Source organism: Rhodofomes roseus (genome assembly GCF_022264815.1).
Source record: "Rhodofomes roseus strain CIRM-BRFM 1785 chromosome Unknown C8Q71scaffold_21, whole genome shotgun sequence".
In the NCBI taxonomy this organism is placed as follows: Eukaryota; Fungi; Basidiomycota; class Agaricomycetes; order Polyporales; family Fomitopsidaceae; genus Rhodofomes; species Rhodofomes roseus.
The window spans coordinates 295,576-309,547 of record NW_025952977.1 but is presented as its reverse complement, the minus strand read 5'-3'; the positions used below and the strand labels follow the sequence as shown (position 1 = coordinate 309,547).

The window sequence follows — 13,972 nt, the reverse complement described above, 5'->3', positions numbered from 1 at the left end:
GCCAGACTCGACTCTGATCAACCCGGGGTGCAGACCAAGTGCAGACTGGCAAGCTCGGCCTTGGCTCGGCCTGCATAGTCTAAGTTACAGCCTGACGCGTCGCATCACGGGCTGCTGATTGTGACACTTTGTCACGGATGAGGCGTGAGGCGCTCAAGGGCGTTCATGAATCATGCTGACAGTGACACTGCCAACAGCGTACCATAGTACATATACTTCAGTGTATTCGTGCACTCAATTAACTGAAAATGTTCCCATATTGAATCCCTGCAGTTGTACTTATGCAGCGTTTCAACACAACCAAGCAGGCAAGAAGTGTCCTCCACATCCAAACGAGCTCAGTAAATCCTCGACCGCTCTCTTGGAGGTCCCACGCTTGCTCCAGGCCTGTCCGACTTCTCGTCTGAGCCGCTGCACGTTGCGATGCTTCCGGACCCCGTCCTCGCCCAGTGCTTTGCGCATGACATCTCGAGCCTCTGCTACGAATGCCTCCAAAGTGCCTTGCGGCGCATTGCCCAGACGGTGCGCCCGTCTAAGCCCCGGTCCATTTCGCGTCTCGAGCAGCTCGTACCCTATCTTCAACTTCTCGCTGACACGCACTGCGTTGAGGGAATGGTTAAAGGAGAAAGGCCAACATATCCTGTAATTTTGAAGTGGCGTCGTCAGTGCGCCCTTTTCGTGCAGGGGAGAAAGTGCATACATGGGTACACCTTCGGTGATGGATTCGATGACGCTGCTGTGACCGCCGTGGGTCACGAACCATCCAGTTGCCTGTGCGACATCAGTCTTTAATGGCAACATCCGTGGCTTTCTACTTACCGAGTGACTAAGAATTAATTGCTGAGGACACCAGCGGGTAAACAATCCATATTTGTAGCTCGCGACTTTCTGAACGATGAAATCCTCCGCAGGCAGGTATGGCGATGCGTGATTGAGAATCTAGCCGTAGTGAGCGTATTACTGGGCGCGCAGAGCGGACGACGCTTACGAATGGAATCTTCATGGCCATGGCTATGTCGAGAAACGCAGATAGCTTGTCTGATTCTAAAGGCCAATAAATAGTTCCAAATGAAATCTGTGAGGCCGAGCTTCAGAAGCCGATATCTCCGTTCACCTACCAAGGCACTCACATATATGAGCGAGCGTTCCCCATGGCTTGCCACGGTCGCATATAAGAACTCTTCCACGGGCGCATTACTGGGTTGCGGCTTCTCCACGATGCGCCCATCGGGGACCCGAGTCATAAGCGGCCCACATGCGTACACGGAGCGGGACGTTGAAGCGAACCACTCCCTGAGCACCGAAGTGGCTTCGCGTTCGTAGCACTCTGGCGCAGCCAAGATCACCCCGTCGCAACCTGCCAGGGTACTGTAGGAATGGTCAGTAGACTGCGAAGTGGAACGCGGTGGTCGGGCACTGACTCGTAGGCTGTTAACATCATGTCGCCGACCTGACCCGTTGGGCCCATCAACTACCCGCATAGCTCTTCAGTACGTAGCAAGGAGGAAACAAGCTAGTGTACTCACGTGCTGTGGCTGGACCTCGTAGTCATAAATTGGGGGCAATCCCGGGATACATATCAGGCATGCCGAGTTTCCGAGTGCTATCTATCACATCCCGAGGCTTGGTCTTATAAGCCTGCGTCGACAGAAGGCCTAGGGAGACATACCTCGCCTGCCGCACGCTCAATGCTCATGCCAGAGCGCCTGGCAAGATGTTCGCTCTTCGCCGGCAGGTCACCAATCCCGCCTATCTGTTCCGGGCAGTACATGCGGAAGATTGCGGAGGGTGCGCCGGCGAACCAGACATAAACCTTGACGTGCTTGCGGCTGATGCGCCGGATCTCTGAGAGTGGGCCGCGACCCTGGAACTGTATACGTGCGACACCATAAATGAGTACAAAGAGAGATCGGATGAAAGCGACCCACGTCAAGTATTACGCCATCGGGTGCGGAAATGGGCTCGAACTCCATGCCGGTGTGGATACATGCAATGGCCCTAAGGTTGGTGAGCCGCTCGAACGCCTTTGAGAACGAGTTCTCGAGTATTCGGTTGTCGAGTGGGTCGGTACGGTTATGGTGCAAAGCAATAACTCTGGCGAGGACATCAGAACGTAGCTTACGTGTGTGGGGCAAGCATGGTCGAGGCATACCTGATGTACATCATACGATGGATGTCTTCTGCCGCGAAGTTGCGCTTGAGCTCGTTCTGGATGCGGTCGTAGTATGTTGCCGTGGTGAACAGAGTGACGACAATTGTCCGTAGCTTCACCATGTGCGCCGCGAGGTCGCATAGAGGGCGTATCTGACCTGGCCGGGACGCAAATGTCGTAAGTGCTTCGTCCTCACGATCCTTGATACACATACCCCAAGATCTGTACACAAAGAGGACGACATGGCGTCTCCTGGTAAATGAGCAGAGTACCCCACTCATTAGGGCAGCTCAATGAATGACCGCTAACGTTGGGTGTACGCAGACGACCGGAGGACACGTATCTATGGGGTCCGCGAAGGCATAGTGTGATAGCGGACATTACCCATGCAGGCTCCTTGAGGCAGAACTGCGGGTCGGACCGGAGTCAGGAATGTCGGGCCACTGGTACGCTTATTGAACGGGGCCGAAACAAAAGTACACGTACGTGCGGTGAGAAGTGCCGAGGGATGCGTTCTGACCCCCTTTCTCCTCGAACGAGCAGTCGCAGAAGTGATCGAAGCAGGGCAAACCACACTTCAGATAACTGCGCCAGGGGGTGGCAAGGCCATGTGGTGGGTGAAGAGCTCCTTCCTACTGCCGCATCGAAGGAGAGCAAGTCCGACACTAAAGCACAATCTGTATATTCCGAATGGTTGCGAGCACTCGCCGACGGCGAGAGCGCTCGAGACCAGTTACACGAGGCGGCCAATGGTGCAACGGAGAGGTAGTGTAGGAAAGCGGAGAGCATATCAGTATAACACATGAGATAGGCTTACGGCTTGCTCTAGTCTTCTGTCCCACGCTCCGCGGTCATGTTTGTGGAGCTATAAGTAACATGCCCGGCGCCGTCAGTCATATGCATGCCAATACTGCATCGTACTTCCCTTCAGCTGTCGGTGTTCTGTGTTGATCGTCCACAAGCTTCCATGAAACTGCCACGTCAAGCGGACACCGTCAGGGTCGCATGCTCCAGGGCCCGTATGTCTCAGTGAGGATGAATTCGATACCGTGTCTGTTTGCAACCGTCGGTAACACTCTAACTTGTACAGCAGTGATACGTCTGACTCTCTCCAAGAGTCTGTCTGCCAGAATGGAGAGAATTTGTAAAGCAAAACAGCGCCGAAGAGCAACAGGCTCACCAATTATAGGACCAACCATCAGGACGTTGACCCGCGCAGAAATAGACGTCACTGTGACAAGCTCTCTTGATACGAAGAATGAGATATCTACCAACATACCCCAAACTTGGCTTTGATGCATGTGGTTGGCACGCTCACCGCTGCGAGTCATATCGGCCAGTGGATACTCCCTCGGCGCGCGCGGCCAATTTTGCTGTCAACCGATCGAACTGGTACGTCGCCGCGTCATTGACCACTGTTGATTTCCAACGCGCACTTGTAGGAATCCATACTGGCACAGACGTGACTGTTTTCGTGGTTGTATACACGGAACCTCAGAGTCAAAGTGCATGGCGGCCATGATGATGGCGGTTGACGCGTGCGGCGCGCTGGTGTCTAACGCGACGTGTCACATCCACGTGCAACGTGCCACTATGATCTCACAGACCCTCCGGCGCCTGGGCGGTCCTAAGTACGGCGACGGTGACCATGCGTGTACTCACGTTCGCCTTCTCTCCGCTTCCAGCACACCCATCTCCAACTTCAACCACGACCTCTGATCCCCACAACCGCCATGTCGTCTCATGAAAACTCACACATGCAAGCCGCCTTGCAGAAGGTCCTCAGCGAGACCCAAGGAGCGCTCGTCCTTGGGGCACATGGGATTGCCTCCTTTGCATGGCTCTGGCCTGTCCGTGGTATCTACTTCGCCATCACACGTAGGTTGTGCCATAACTTAGCTGCAAGTGTGTACTCACACGTTCACGGGCATACAGATCCCAATGTCATCATGGGCGTACGCCCGGCCATCGTCAAGTCCTTGGTGGCTTCTGCCGTCATCTTCGGCCTTCTCATGTTCTTCACCTACATACCCCAGATGGCGATCCTTGCGGCCGTCTCTGGTCCTCTCGCACCAGTCCTTGCGATCGTCGTCGTCGGCGCCGAGTCTGCCTTCCTGCTCGCTCTCCTAGCACGCCCGCTCTTCCTTGAGCCCGCCCTGACGCAAGTATTCGACAACACACTCCGTGCACGGGGACAGGGAGAGCTCGTTAAGGCAGGCAAAACTCGTGGCAAAGGCGCCACGGTCAGCGTCGAGAGCGCGCTCGTCAAGCCCCTGCAAATCCTCTCTACTGGTGGCATCGTGCGCTATCTCATCACGCTGCCGATCAACATGGTCCCTGTGCTGGGAACCGTTCTATTCGTACTCTACAATGGATACACCAGTGGACCAGGCTGGCATTCGCGATACTTCCAGCTCAAGGGCTTCTCGAAGAATCAGCGGCAAGCTTTCGTGGACAGGAAGAGGGGAGAGTACGCGGCGTGAGTATTGAAATTTTAGATCTCTTGCGACTACTGACATGTTGCATAGCTTTGGTTCTGCGACACTGCTGTTCAATTACATTCCGCTCATTGGCCTCCTGTTCAGCTTCACGAACACTATCGGCGCTGCGATGTGGGCAGCGCAGCTCGAGGCCCAGGCCAATATTATCGATGCGCCTCAATCGACCAACAAAGGAAAGCAGGTATCGCAGCCAGTAGGTCAGGACCAGGAGTGATGAAGGATGTATATGACCTCTCGGACAAACATGGACTGGAAATGGCGGAGTTACCTGTATTTTGCTTTCGGACGACCAATTCGTTTCCCCAGGACTTAGGTCATTATTGTATTGTAGCCTCCTTACTTGTTGTTTAGACCTCGCACCAGTCTTGAGTAAGACGAACGTCGGATATGTGAATCGTATGCGAACATGCATTCACCGTGGCCACCCCGCGCGTGTCGGAGCGCCCAAAGTCGTGCGGCCCGTATCCGCTCCGAGTCCGAGTCGACTTTCTGGCCCGTGCGCGTGAGGTCTGCCAGTTGCCTCTGGTGCATCATCCCAGTTCCTCCCTTGTCTGTCTCCGTAACATGTTGTGCAAGCCATACACACGAGCTTGACTCCGTCTCAGGCTTTCTGCCGTATGCGAGCTTTCTAGCCCGTAATATCTGCAGAAAGAATCCTGTATGAGAGCTTGAAGTTGATGGCGTACTCGACTGATTCCTGTTGGCTGAGGTACGTCGGTCTAATCTGAATGCTGGACATATGCATGTAGTTCACACCATGTCCAGACCACGGTGATTGAGCATCATATTGGTTCGGCACGGTCGTTGACAATGCAAGCCTACTAGGTAGCATAGCAATGCAGAGCGACCTCCGTGGACGACGACGTACAACAATGCTTTACCGGCGCATGGCCGTCTGGCATTGTTTAACGTGCGTATATAGAAGCGAAGGTGCAGTCCTCTGTTAGCACATATTGTGCACGTCCCCCGTCATGCCCCCAAGACAGCTATGCTGGCAGCCGACCGAGATCATTGAAGAGTACGTTGACTCTGTCCTGTATAGTCACGAGCGTAGGTCGACCTTGCCGCGTTTCGCTTATGCAAATCCCTCTCGTCCCAGCGTACAAGATCCAGGCCCCAAGAGAGTGTCTTACTGCCTTGCCCCGGAGGTGATGAACAGGGTCCTGGATCACCTCTGGACGAACCCACGGGCACTAAAAATGTGCAGTTTGACGTGCAGCGCCTGGTTCCCGGCAACGCGCCCACATCTCTTCGAACGCATCCGCATCCGGTCGTCACTCTATTGCACCCTGTTCACAGGCTTCGTTACTTCGTGCATGCCGAAGCCGATCTCGTTCCTGCCCTTCGTGCAGGAGATCATCCTACAGGATCTGCCACTCCGCGATGTTGACACGGACCACACCATACGCGCGTTCCGGGGACTCCCCAACGTTCGGACTCTCACCCTTGCCTATTGGACTGCCGTGGACCTCCCTGCGGCCTTCATGGACGCCCTGGTCTACTGTTTTCCGAACGTGACATGCCTGAAGCTGGAGGAATGCGATATCAAGGACCCGGAACAGTTCGTCCAGCTATTCTGTGGCTTTCCGAAGCTGTCGAGCATACATGTCGGCGATCCGGGCTTGCTGTGTCGCACCCAGACACTGTGGATTGGTTTCGACAGACCTGCGATGGAGCCGATGCGCGCGCTCGTGCATCCGAGGAGCCTCGACAGGCGGACGCCTCTCCCTGACTTGGTCATCGACCGGCTCGACCTACTGATGAGCAGACAAGCTCTTCGACTCGCGGCGGTGCTTTGCCAACCGCGCTTCATACTGCGCTTGCGGCACCTGCGCGTCAACTGGTGTTGCCGTCGCATCAGTCCGCTGTTCCATATGCTGGACAATGTCGTCGGGAGCTCTCTGGAGGAGATCGCCCTATCGGTAGATGGCGCTGGTACTGGTGATGTACAGAAGGGTACGTCTATCACACTCAAACAAAACGTGTGTTCACGGGTTATTGGTCTCATCACTGCATAGACCTCTGTCATGTCATTGAGAAGCTCGAAGTCACCAACGTGCGGTCACTCACCATCGGCCAGACGGATCTCCCGTACAACCTGGATCCAAGCACACTCGAATGGGTACCAGTCCTCGTGAGGCACGTCATCAAGAGGTCCCGCCACCGTATCGCCCTGCGCGTATATCTCCGCTTCCCATGGAGCCCCGACGGTTTATATCGATTCCCCTGGGACGAGCTCGACCAACTGCTTTGCGCGCTCCCCGCACGCTACATGGGGTTGGGAATTGACGTGCGCATACGCTTCTGGTTCTCCCACGCGTACTGGCTGACGGACGAGGGTGCGTCTGTGCTGTACGGATTCATACTGAACCGTTTTCATCTCTCGAGGTGCGTCGTGCACTACATGTTCGAGCACAGTTCCCGGCCGGACCGAGAGGATAGTATGGAGTACTTTATGACCTTGGGTTAGTAGCAGGCCGGGTGACTCTGGGACGTAAGCCTGCTGCTCATGAGGCTGTTCGTCGCGTCCTCATAGTATCGCCGCTGTCATAGCTCTCAACTTACCGGTGATATGCAAATGTATGATAGGCTCGTAGCGATGTACTGTGTAAACCGTTATGTTGCCGCATGATAACTTCTCAGGGTTGACAGCAAGTGGACGATTCCATTCGATGTCCGAGTCCATCCCAAAGGAGCAATTGCACCGCAAATGTCCACGTTAGTACGGGCTATACTGTAAGTGTAACGCCTCACAATGGTTGTCAGGTACGTTCGATGTGCAGTACTCCTTGTACACAGTATGTACACCTTCCACTGTACCCCATCTGCGTACGATCAACTAGCAAGAAGTCCCTCGAGATGTCGTTGCTCGCCATGAACGACGATGTGCTCACAATGATAACAGTCCTCCTCGACACTCGCGACGCAATCAACCTCTCCCTCACTGCGCGGGGTATCCATCTCATCGCCAGAAACCACTCAGTTAACTAGTACGTCACGTTTCGCCGGGTCGAGAACGTCGGCAAATACTGCGAATACATGCTCTACACTATGCACCCTCGCCTCTCGTTCGTACGATAGCTGCATATCCTGCGTGAGACACAACGCTACGGGGTACCCTCCCCACCACCGCCTGCAGAAATGCTCAAGGACGTCGCCCCCCTTCTCGCGGACTTCTTGCGCTTCGCCTCGGGGTTGAGGTCACTCACGTTGCAAGGGGCTGAGGGCTGGTGTACCAGCGCATCGCCAATCGCACGAAGCATATTCTTCCATCTGCCATTGGTCGAGCCAGAACTGGGAGGTCTTGGGCACCGTACATGGCGGTATATTGGAAGCGCCGCGTACGTGTAGCTCGGATTCTGCATGTCCGATCTTGTGCATCTGACAGTGCATACTAGGGTCGGGATACACGCCGCTGTTGCAATACCTGAAGATCGCGACTGACGCGGGGTCCCCCAAAGTACCCGCCCTGCTCTGCTTGTTCCCCAAGCTTCGCAGGGTCGACCTAGGACATATCGACCCAACACCAGTGATGTTCCTTGCACGGAAAAACCCGGACTTCCAGGAGACCAAGCTGGTGGATCTCGAGTGCGTCAGTGAATGCGTCGGGATGCTGCAAGGATGGAAGAACGCGCCAGGAATTCACTTACTCCGTATAAACGCTCTGCTGTCCACCGAGCGTGCCGCCGGGTGTGGGACTGGCGCAATGAGAATACGGGACAACCGCACAGGGGCCATCAACGCTGTGCGAAACATCCAGCCCGTCGCGCTCGTGATCCATGTAAGTACACCCCAACTGCAGTACCGAGGCCTGGTCCGACCTTCTGGCCGGCTCTGCACGTCTGCGCTACCTCCACCTCACGATGGATAGATTCGGCGGCAAAAATGAGAGTGCACGCACAAGTCTGCATGGGTGATGGGTAAGTGCACGTTGCCATGACTGCAGTCAAGCCGCTGGCTCACCAATAATACTCTCGTGCCAGGGCCGGATGATAGCTGTGCTGGCTCGCTCCGACGAGATCGAAGCCACGGATATGGCCACTGGTACACGGCTCGGGAAAATGTCATCAAGAGCTCTCGCGTTATATGCGTTATGCGGTCAACTACAATGTGTACCAGTACTATCCCGGCTACTATAGACTTTGACAGTGGGAAATTTGAAAGGCCCAGATACCGTGAAGTCTTGTATTGTGAGAGTCTAAGAACTTTGATTCGGAATCTTCTCTGAGGGCCTGTGGTAGTCGGCGAAGCGTAGGTTCGATGGAGGGTTCTTAGTCCCGGTATGAGACTACTACTTAAGCGGAGCGTACTTAGCTAGTACCGTGACCGTGTTGAATAGGATTCCATGTTACGTAAGCGTATGTACTGGCGGGTCTGCGAGTCTGCGGGTCATCTTCAATTAACCGTGTGTAAGTCTGAGGAACTCTCGAACTCAGGCTCGCGTCCATTTTCCTATCTCCGGATAGTGCTACGGCAGATGGGCCCATGGCTTCCCCTCGCTAAGTGCTATCATAGTATGAATTCAATCGCATCGACGCGCCCCCATCGGAACGGTACCGGTGCCTTCGACAGGCGGAGATAGTATTTGCGTCTGCAGCACCAAGCATGATGCGACGAACTCTGGCCACCTGAATCTTCTATCTATGAAGGAAATGAGAAGGTCTCCACAATTCGAGAATCACTGTCAACTTTCGCTGATACATGATCCAGATCCCATGTCGGACGTCGAAGTGTCCACTGTCAGTAGTTTTGGCAGCAGAGCCACCATCTATCGCAGTACAACTTGCGCGGCGAGGAGAGGACCACTCGTAAGCGTCCGCTCGGACTCACATCCTATCTCTGAGACCCACGAAGGTCGCATCAATCTCATCGTTTTGTAAACTTGAAGGTCTATGCGACTTAACGTCCGGCGTCATCGCAAGATTCGCAATGCCATCGTATGCGGTTCAATCACGGCCTAGCGGGGTTCCGTGGTTGTAATCCCAGTATGTCTGCCATCTATTACTACATATGTTGAGGTATGTGGCTGATATGGCTGTGCCGTTCTTTTTGTTACGGGTCAGTGAGCTTCGCGACTACGTGCATAGTGCTGATCACAAGAGGATTACAATGTCTATCTCAGACTCGGACACGTCACTGAGTCGCTCTGCTCACATTAATGCTCTAACACCTGAGTCCCGGGCTTTGGTGAGTTGCCGTCGTACAACGGGATGGTTGACACACCGGTATATCTGTGTTCACCACGGGTTCCTACTATCTTCAGACAGTTGGCCGCCCGTCGAGCAAGGAGCATGCGTGCTGCGCATGACTGGACGTTGAGCCTGGATTATAATTTGCACCCATGTGCTCCAGCCGGCTTCCCTATACATACCGCGTGTGTAAGGGCTTCGGGGATTTGGGTTTTGACAGAGTTCGTATGTGCCCTTAACGCAGCTGTCTCAGACCTCGAAGGACTTACAAATGGATTTTGCTAGGCTGAACGTCCCAGCATTGCGTCTACTGGCAACGGAACAGATTCAAGTCTGCGCCGGCACTGTCTCACCTGAGACAAACGCAAAACTGATAGGGTCCAGCACGGCCCGCAGAGGGCGAAACACGAGGGCAATACATAGGTGTAACCGTCTTCGCGCCCACCTCCGAGTCGGAGCCGGCATTCTCGGTGAATGTACACGGTGTGATTATCATTATTACTGACCGGGAAATGAACAGACAATTATGCATCCAGGTCCGGAGGTTTGCTCACCGCATTGCGGTAGAGTCAGGCGCCTCCACTCTTGATACTATGAAGACAGCGTGGATTGTGCTCGTTAACCGAAGATTTAGTCGCTCTCGTAAGTACTATATTGCTCTCTCTCGTGCAGGCGAAGCATGTCTTACGTGACTAGCTCATTCTATGCCGCGTTCCTGCGAAGAACTCTTTTTCTTTGCGCGACCAGCCTCTTTGGAACCGCGCCGGTGCCATGCTTCAGGCTTTGGCGACGGAAGATGCACACGGTATAATTAAATGTCGCGCTCCGCGGCGGACATAGGTATTGAAATCACAAACGGCATCAAACAATTCTGTGCGCGCAACCTGAATAGCAGGCATCGGCTACGAAAGCGACTCGGACGCCTCGCTCCTCTTCGGGATTCCTGCACGATGCGGTGGCCATCAGAAACACAGTTGAAGTGGGTATCGTTTTCGGGAGGGAAGGCGACTCAACAAATGCGCGCATCTTAGATGCGAGCATACTTGTGAATGTTGCTCACATTTGCTGTGGGGTGGTGTCGCCCGGGGCCGTTAACATACAATCTACTGTCTCTTCGGCGGTTCAATCCGACTGACATGTTCAGTGTCCAAAAATCGACTCGCGGTGGCTTTCAACGGTAGCTATGGACCAGTAGGTGCTGCGGCGCGGGGAGCGAAATCCATGACCAGTGCCAAGTCAGTGCTTCTTTTCATGATCGTGATCCATGTCGGTGTTGACTTATTTGTGGTGTCTGACAGCCAATGGGATGCACGTTCTCTGTGTTTTGCGCGCGGACCTCTCATTTGCGGCTTCCCTTCGCTACTAGGCGATATATCGACAACCGGTCGTCAAGCATGATGTGCTCGTCTGTCCGTGCACAGGGACATGTACATAAACAGTACATGAGCTCAGGTTGATTCATCTGGTCGGATCTATCACCGCCTCTTTCGAGTTGGGAGCCCACTGGAACACAACCTGAAGTCTGAAGCTGAGTCCGACGTCCCAGATCCATTGCCTCAAGCCGTGTTCTTACCGCAAAGAGGTCATGGTACTAAGGCTGGCCAACTGAGTAAAGTTCTCTCATATCTTCGTGGAGGCATTTGGCGTGGAACTGTGACTTTCGACTCGGACGAAGTCGGGAACGGAGTTGTATGAACCACTTTCCTGACTCATCGTGAGAGTCTAGGCAGCATTCATTATTATACTCGCATTACACAATGAGGCCACTGGTGATGGTCGAACTTTGCAGTGGCCGCCTGAAGGCCTGCTGAAGGCCGTCGACTGCCCGAGATCCCAACCCGTGTCGTAGATCACCGATCCCTGGCCGAGCCCAGCCTCATGCGATCGTGGAGATCTATTATTGTGTTCATTGTTCAGCGCCTCTTTTCTACTGACCTGTACGCCTATGATACTGCTGCAGGACTGGACTGAATTCAATCGCGCAGTCTTAGACATGTGCTATCCGTCGAAAGGTACGTTGCTTGAATTACCTCGCACAAGGCTGACCATGTTCACTCGTATAGGCACTAGTCAAACGATATGTACAAATTGCTAACATCGAATTCAACGTGCGTTGTGGCAGTTTGCACCGCCCCTAGGAGCTGCGCCCGCGGCAACAGCGCTAAGCGTCTTATATAGCCCGAGAGGGACGCCGGTGATAGAGACCTTGTCCTCCATCGCTCAACCCACGTCGTGCCAGTGCCCAGGCGACGATCTCTCTTTGCGCCTCCATTGTCATACGCGCAGCTCCGCGGTAGGACACCATGATCATCCAAGAGTACTCGCCCTCCGAGAAACATGTCGAGGCTTACAACCATGATTTCAGTGTGCAGGTGTGCTGTCGTTTGGCCTGCTTGCGAGGGAATTAAAGTTGATGATCCTCTCCCCATCGCCCAGAATCAGGACGAGCCTCCGCCATACGAGGAGATTGCCGGCACTTCATCACTTGTATTGGATTCAACGGCACACCTATCTCTGCCTCAGCTTCCGATCCCTACGTCGGGGACCTCCATTCCACAATTCCCCAGTCCCTCCCCTGCGACTTCCATACAATCGTCGCCCCAGTTCCCCTTGCCTGAATATAAATCTTCGGCGCGGCCTCGCATTCCCACGGCACCACAGCTCCCTGTTTCTGTGCCGCTTTTCCGCCCTCCTCAAGAGAAGACTGTGAACTACTTGTCCTTGTACTCAAGGAACGACGCTATCATAGGTAAGGAACCCTCCCATCCATCTAGCGCAAGCCGTTGACCATTTGTGCAGGAACATACCTCGTCGATCCACAATTGAGACACGCGAACTCTCCGGGCAGGCGGGACCGCTCCGTGGAGAAAGCCCACGCCCAAAATGTGCGCGATGTGTTCGGCTCTATGCCAGACGGAGAGGACGGGAATGAGTCGGACGATTCGGATAAGTGGGGTTGGCTGCGCAGGCACAGCACGCGACAGCCGGACGTGAACGCGGCGTTCAGGACGCGCCATGGGAACATGAAGGTTGTATTCAGCATCGTGGAGTCGAATGCGGCATTACAGGCCTCCACGGCCTCACAGAATGCTGAGCGGAAAGTGCGGGGCCGTGTGATGATGTCAAGCCGCCATGGGCGCATCGACGCTAGGCTGGTATGTAGTTCGCACCTGTCTGAAGGGACGTTCGTTGACAAACAGGACAGACGGAGATCCATCCAAACCGTTGCGTCGACCTCGATGTCTCGACGTGTCACGGCAACATCAACGTCTTCCTTCCTTCCAACTACGACGGCATCGTCGCCTTCCGTACGCGACGCGGCACCAGCGGGATTTCCTTCCTCCCAGCCTTCGCCGCACGCGCACGCGTCCTCCGCGGGAACGACCACGAGATGCTCGTCTCCCTGTCGTCTACGACCACTCATATGGAGGCATTCTCTCCACAAGAGAGTGAAGACTATTGCATCATTGGGACACGGCACGGGAAGATTACAATCGGTCTGCACGGCAAAGACGACGAGTCGGCGGTGATACAGAGCAGCGGGATCTCTGGTCTCGTGGGTGCGCTGGTAGGGACAGGGGCGAAGCAGATCGGCGACATCGTGCAGATGGGAACGAAGGCGAGTATGAAGCTACTGGAGTCGACTCTCCAGGCGAGCAGTACAACCGCTCGCGATACTGCCATGCAGGCTAGACAAGTTGCGCTGGACCACGCGAACTGGGCGAGGATGACAGCGACGGAGACTGCACGTTTGTCAAGGATGACTGCAGCCGAGACTGCGCGTTTGTCAAGGATGACTGCAGCCGAGACTGCACGTTTGTCAAGGATGGCTGCAGCTGAGACTGCCCGCTTGAGCGTCATGCAAGCGAGATCGCAAACTAGGAAGCATTAGTTTACACCTCTTCGCCATAGCTACGAGAGTCGTGCACTGCCAGTGGCCTCTCTTGACGCAGCACGTCCCCTTTGTTTCATCTGGAATACCCCACCTTCGCCCTCCGTCCTGACAGTACCCTGTGCGACCCATGTGTTTTGAGTCTGAATGACATTGGCATTGTACTACTTATGTATCGAACGTATTCAGTGCAGGCCGTAAACGTAGCAATCTCGTCAATGTTGAATATTCGTGCCGT

General features: G+C 54.6%; 5 protein-coding genes across 5 annotated transcripts; 3 read left to right on the top strand and 2 right to left on the bottom strand.

Moving 5' to 3' along the window:
- Positions 1-162: 162 nt before the first annotated feature.
- On the bottom strand, positions 163-2,396 carry C8Q71DRAFT_879388 (uncharacterized protein; the record flags this gene model as incomplete). Its single annotated transcript, XM_047928459.1, has 11 exons — positions 163-640; positions 701-771; positions 820-939; positions 989-1,075; positions 1,131-1,368; positions 1,422-1,471; positions 1,527-1,607; positions 1,670-1,870; positions 1,929-2,094; positions 2,153-2,304; positions 2,367-2,396. The coding sequence occupies 11 exons, from the start codon at positions 2,394-2,396 to the stop codon at positions 292-294; spliced, it is 1,545 nt and encodes a 514-aa protein (XP_047775474.1). The 3' UTR covers positions 163-291.
- A 1,489-nt stretch (positions 2,397-3,885) lies between these two features.
- Positions 3,886-4,867, top strand: C8Q71DRAFT_798588 (uncharacterized protein; the record flags this gene model as incomplete). The annotated part of the gene is made up of 3 exons (XM_047925825.1): positions 3,886-4,030; positions 4,088-4,631; positions 4,681-4,867. 3 exons carry the CDS (start codon positions 3,886-3,888, stop codon positions 4,865-4,867), a joined length of 876 nt encoding a protein of 291 aa, XP_047775473.1.
- Positions 4,868-5,163: 296 nt separating this feature from the next.
- On the top strand, positions 5,164-7,492 carry C8Q71DRAFT_777013 (uncharacterized protein). The gene is made up of 4 exons (XM_047924684.1): positions 5,164-5,362; positions 5,419-5,671; positions 5,753-6,609; positions 6,672-7,492. Exons 2-4 carry the CDS (start codon positions 5,625-5,627, stop codon positions 7,121-7,123), a joined length of 1,356 nt encoding a protein of 451 aa, XP_047775472.1. The 5' UTR covers positions 5,164-5,362; positions 5,419-5,624; the 3' UTR covers positions 7,124-7,492.
- A 143-nt stretch (positions 7,493-7,635) lies between these two features.
- On the bottom strand, positions 7,636-8,904 carry C8Q71DRAFT_777007 (uncharacterized protein). The gene is made up of 3 exons (XM_047924683.1): positions 8,617-8,904; positions 8,304-8,558; positions 7,636-8,227 (listed from the first exon to the last, which is right to left on the bottom strand). Exons 2-3 carry the CDS (start codon positions 8,407-8,409, stop codon positions 7,761-7,763), a joined length of 573 nt encoding a protein of 190 aa, XP_047775471.1. The 5' UTR covers positions 8,410-8,558; positions 8,617-8,904; the 3' UTR covers positions 7,636-7,760.
- Positions 8,905-12,069: 3,165 nt separating this feature from the next.
- Positions 12,070-13,772, top strand: C8Q71DRAFT_258552 (uncharacterized protein). Its single transcript, XM_047917352.1, has 3 exons — positions 12,070-12,591; positions 12,642-12,997; positions 13,048-13,772. Exons 1-3 carry the CDS (start codon positions 12,180-12,182, stop codon positions 13,732-13,734), a joined length of 1,455 nt encoding a protein of 484 aa, XP_047775470.1. The 5' UTR covers positions 12,070-12,179; the 3' UTR covers positions 13,735-13,772.
- Positions 13,773-13,972: the final 200 nt, after the last annotated feature.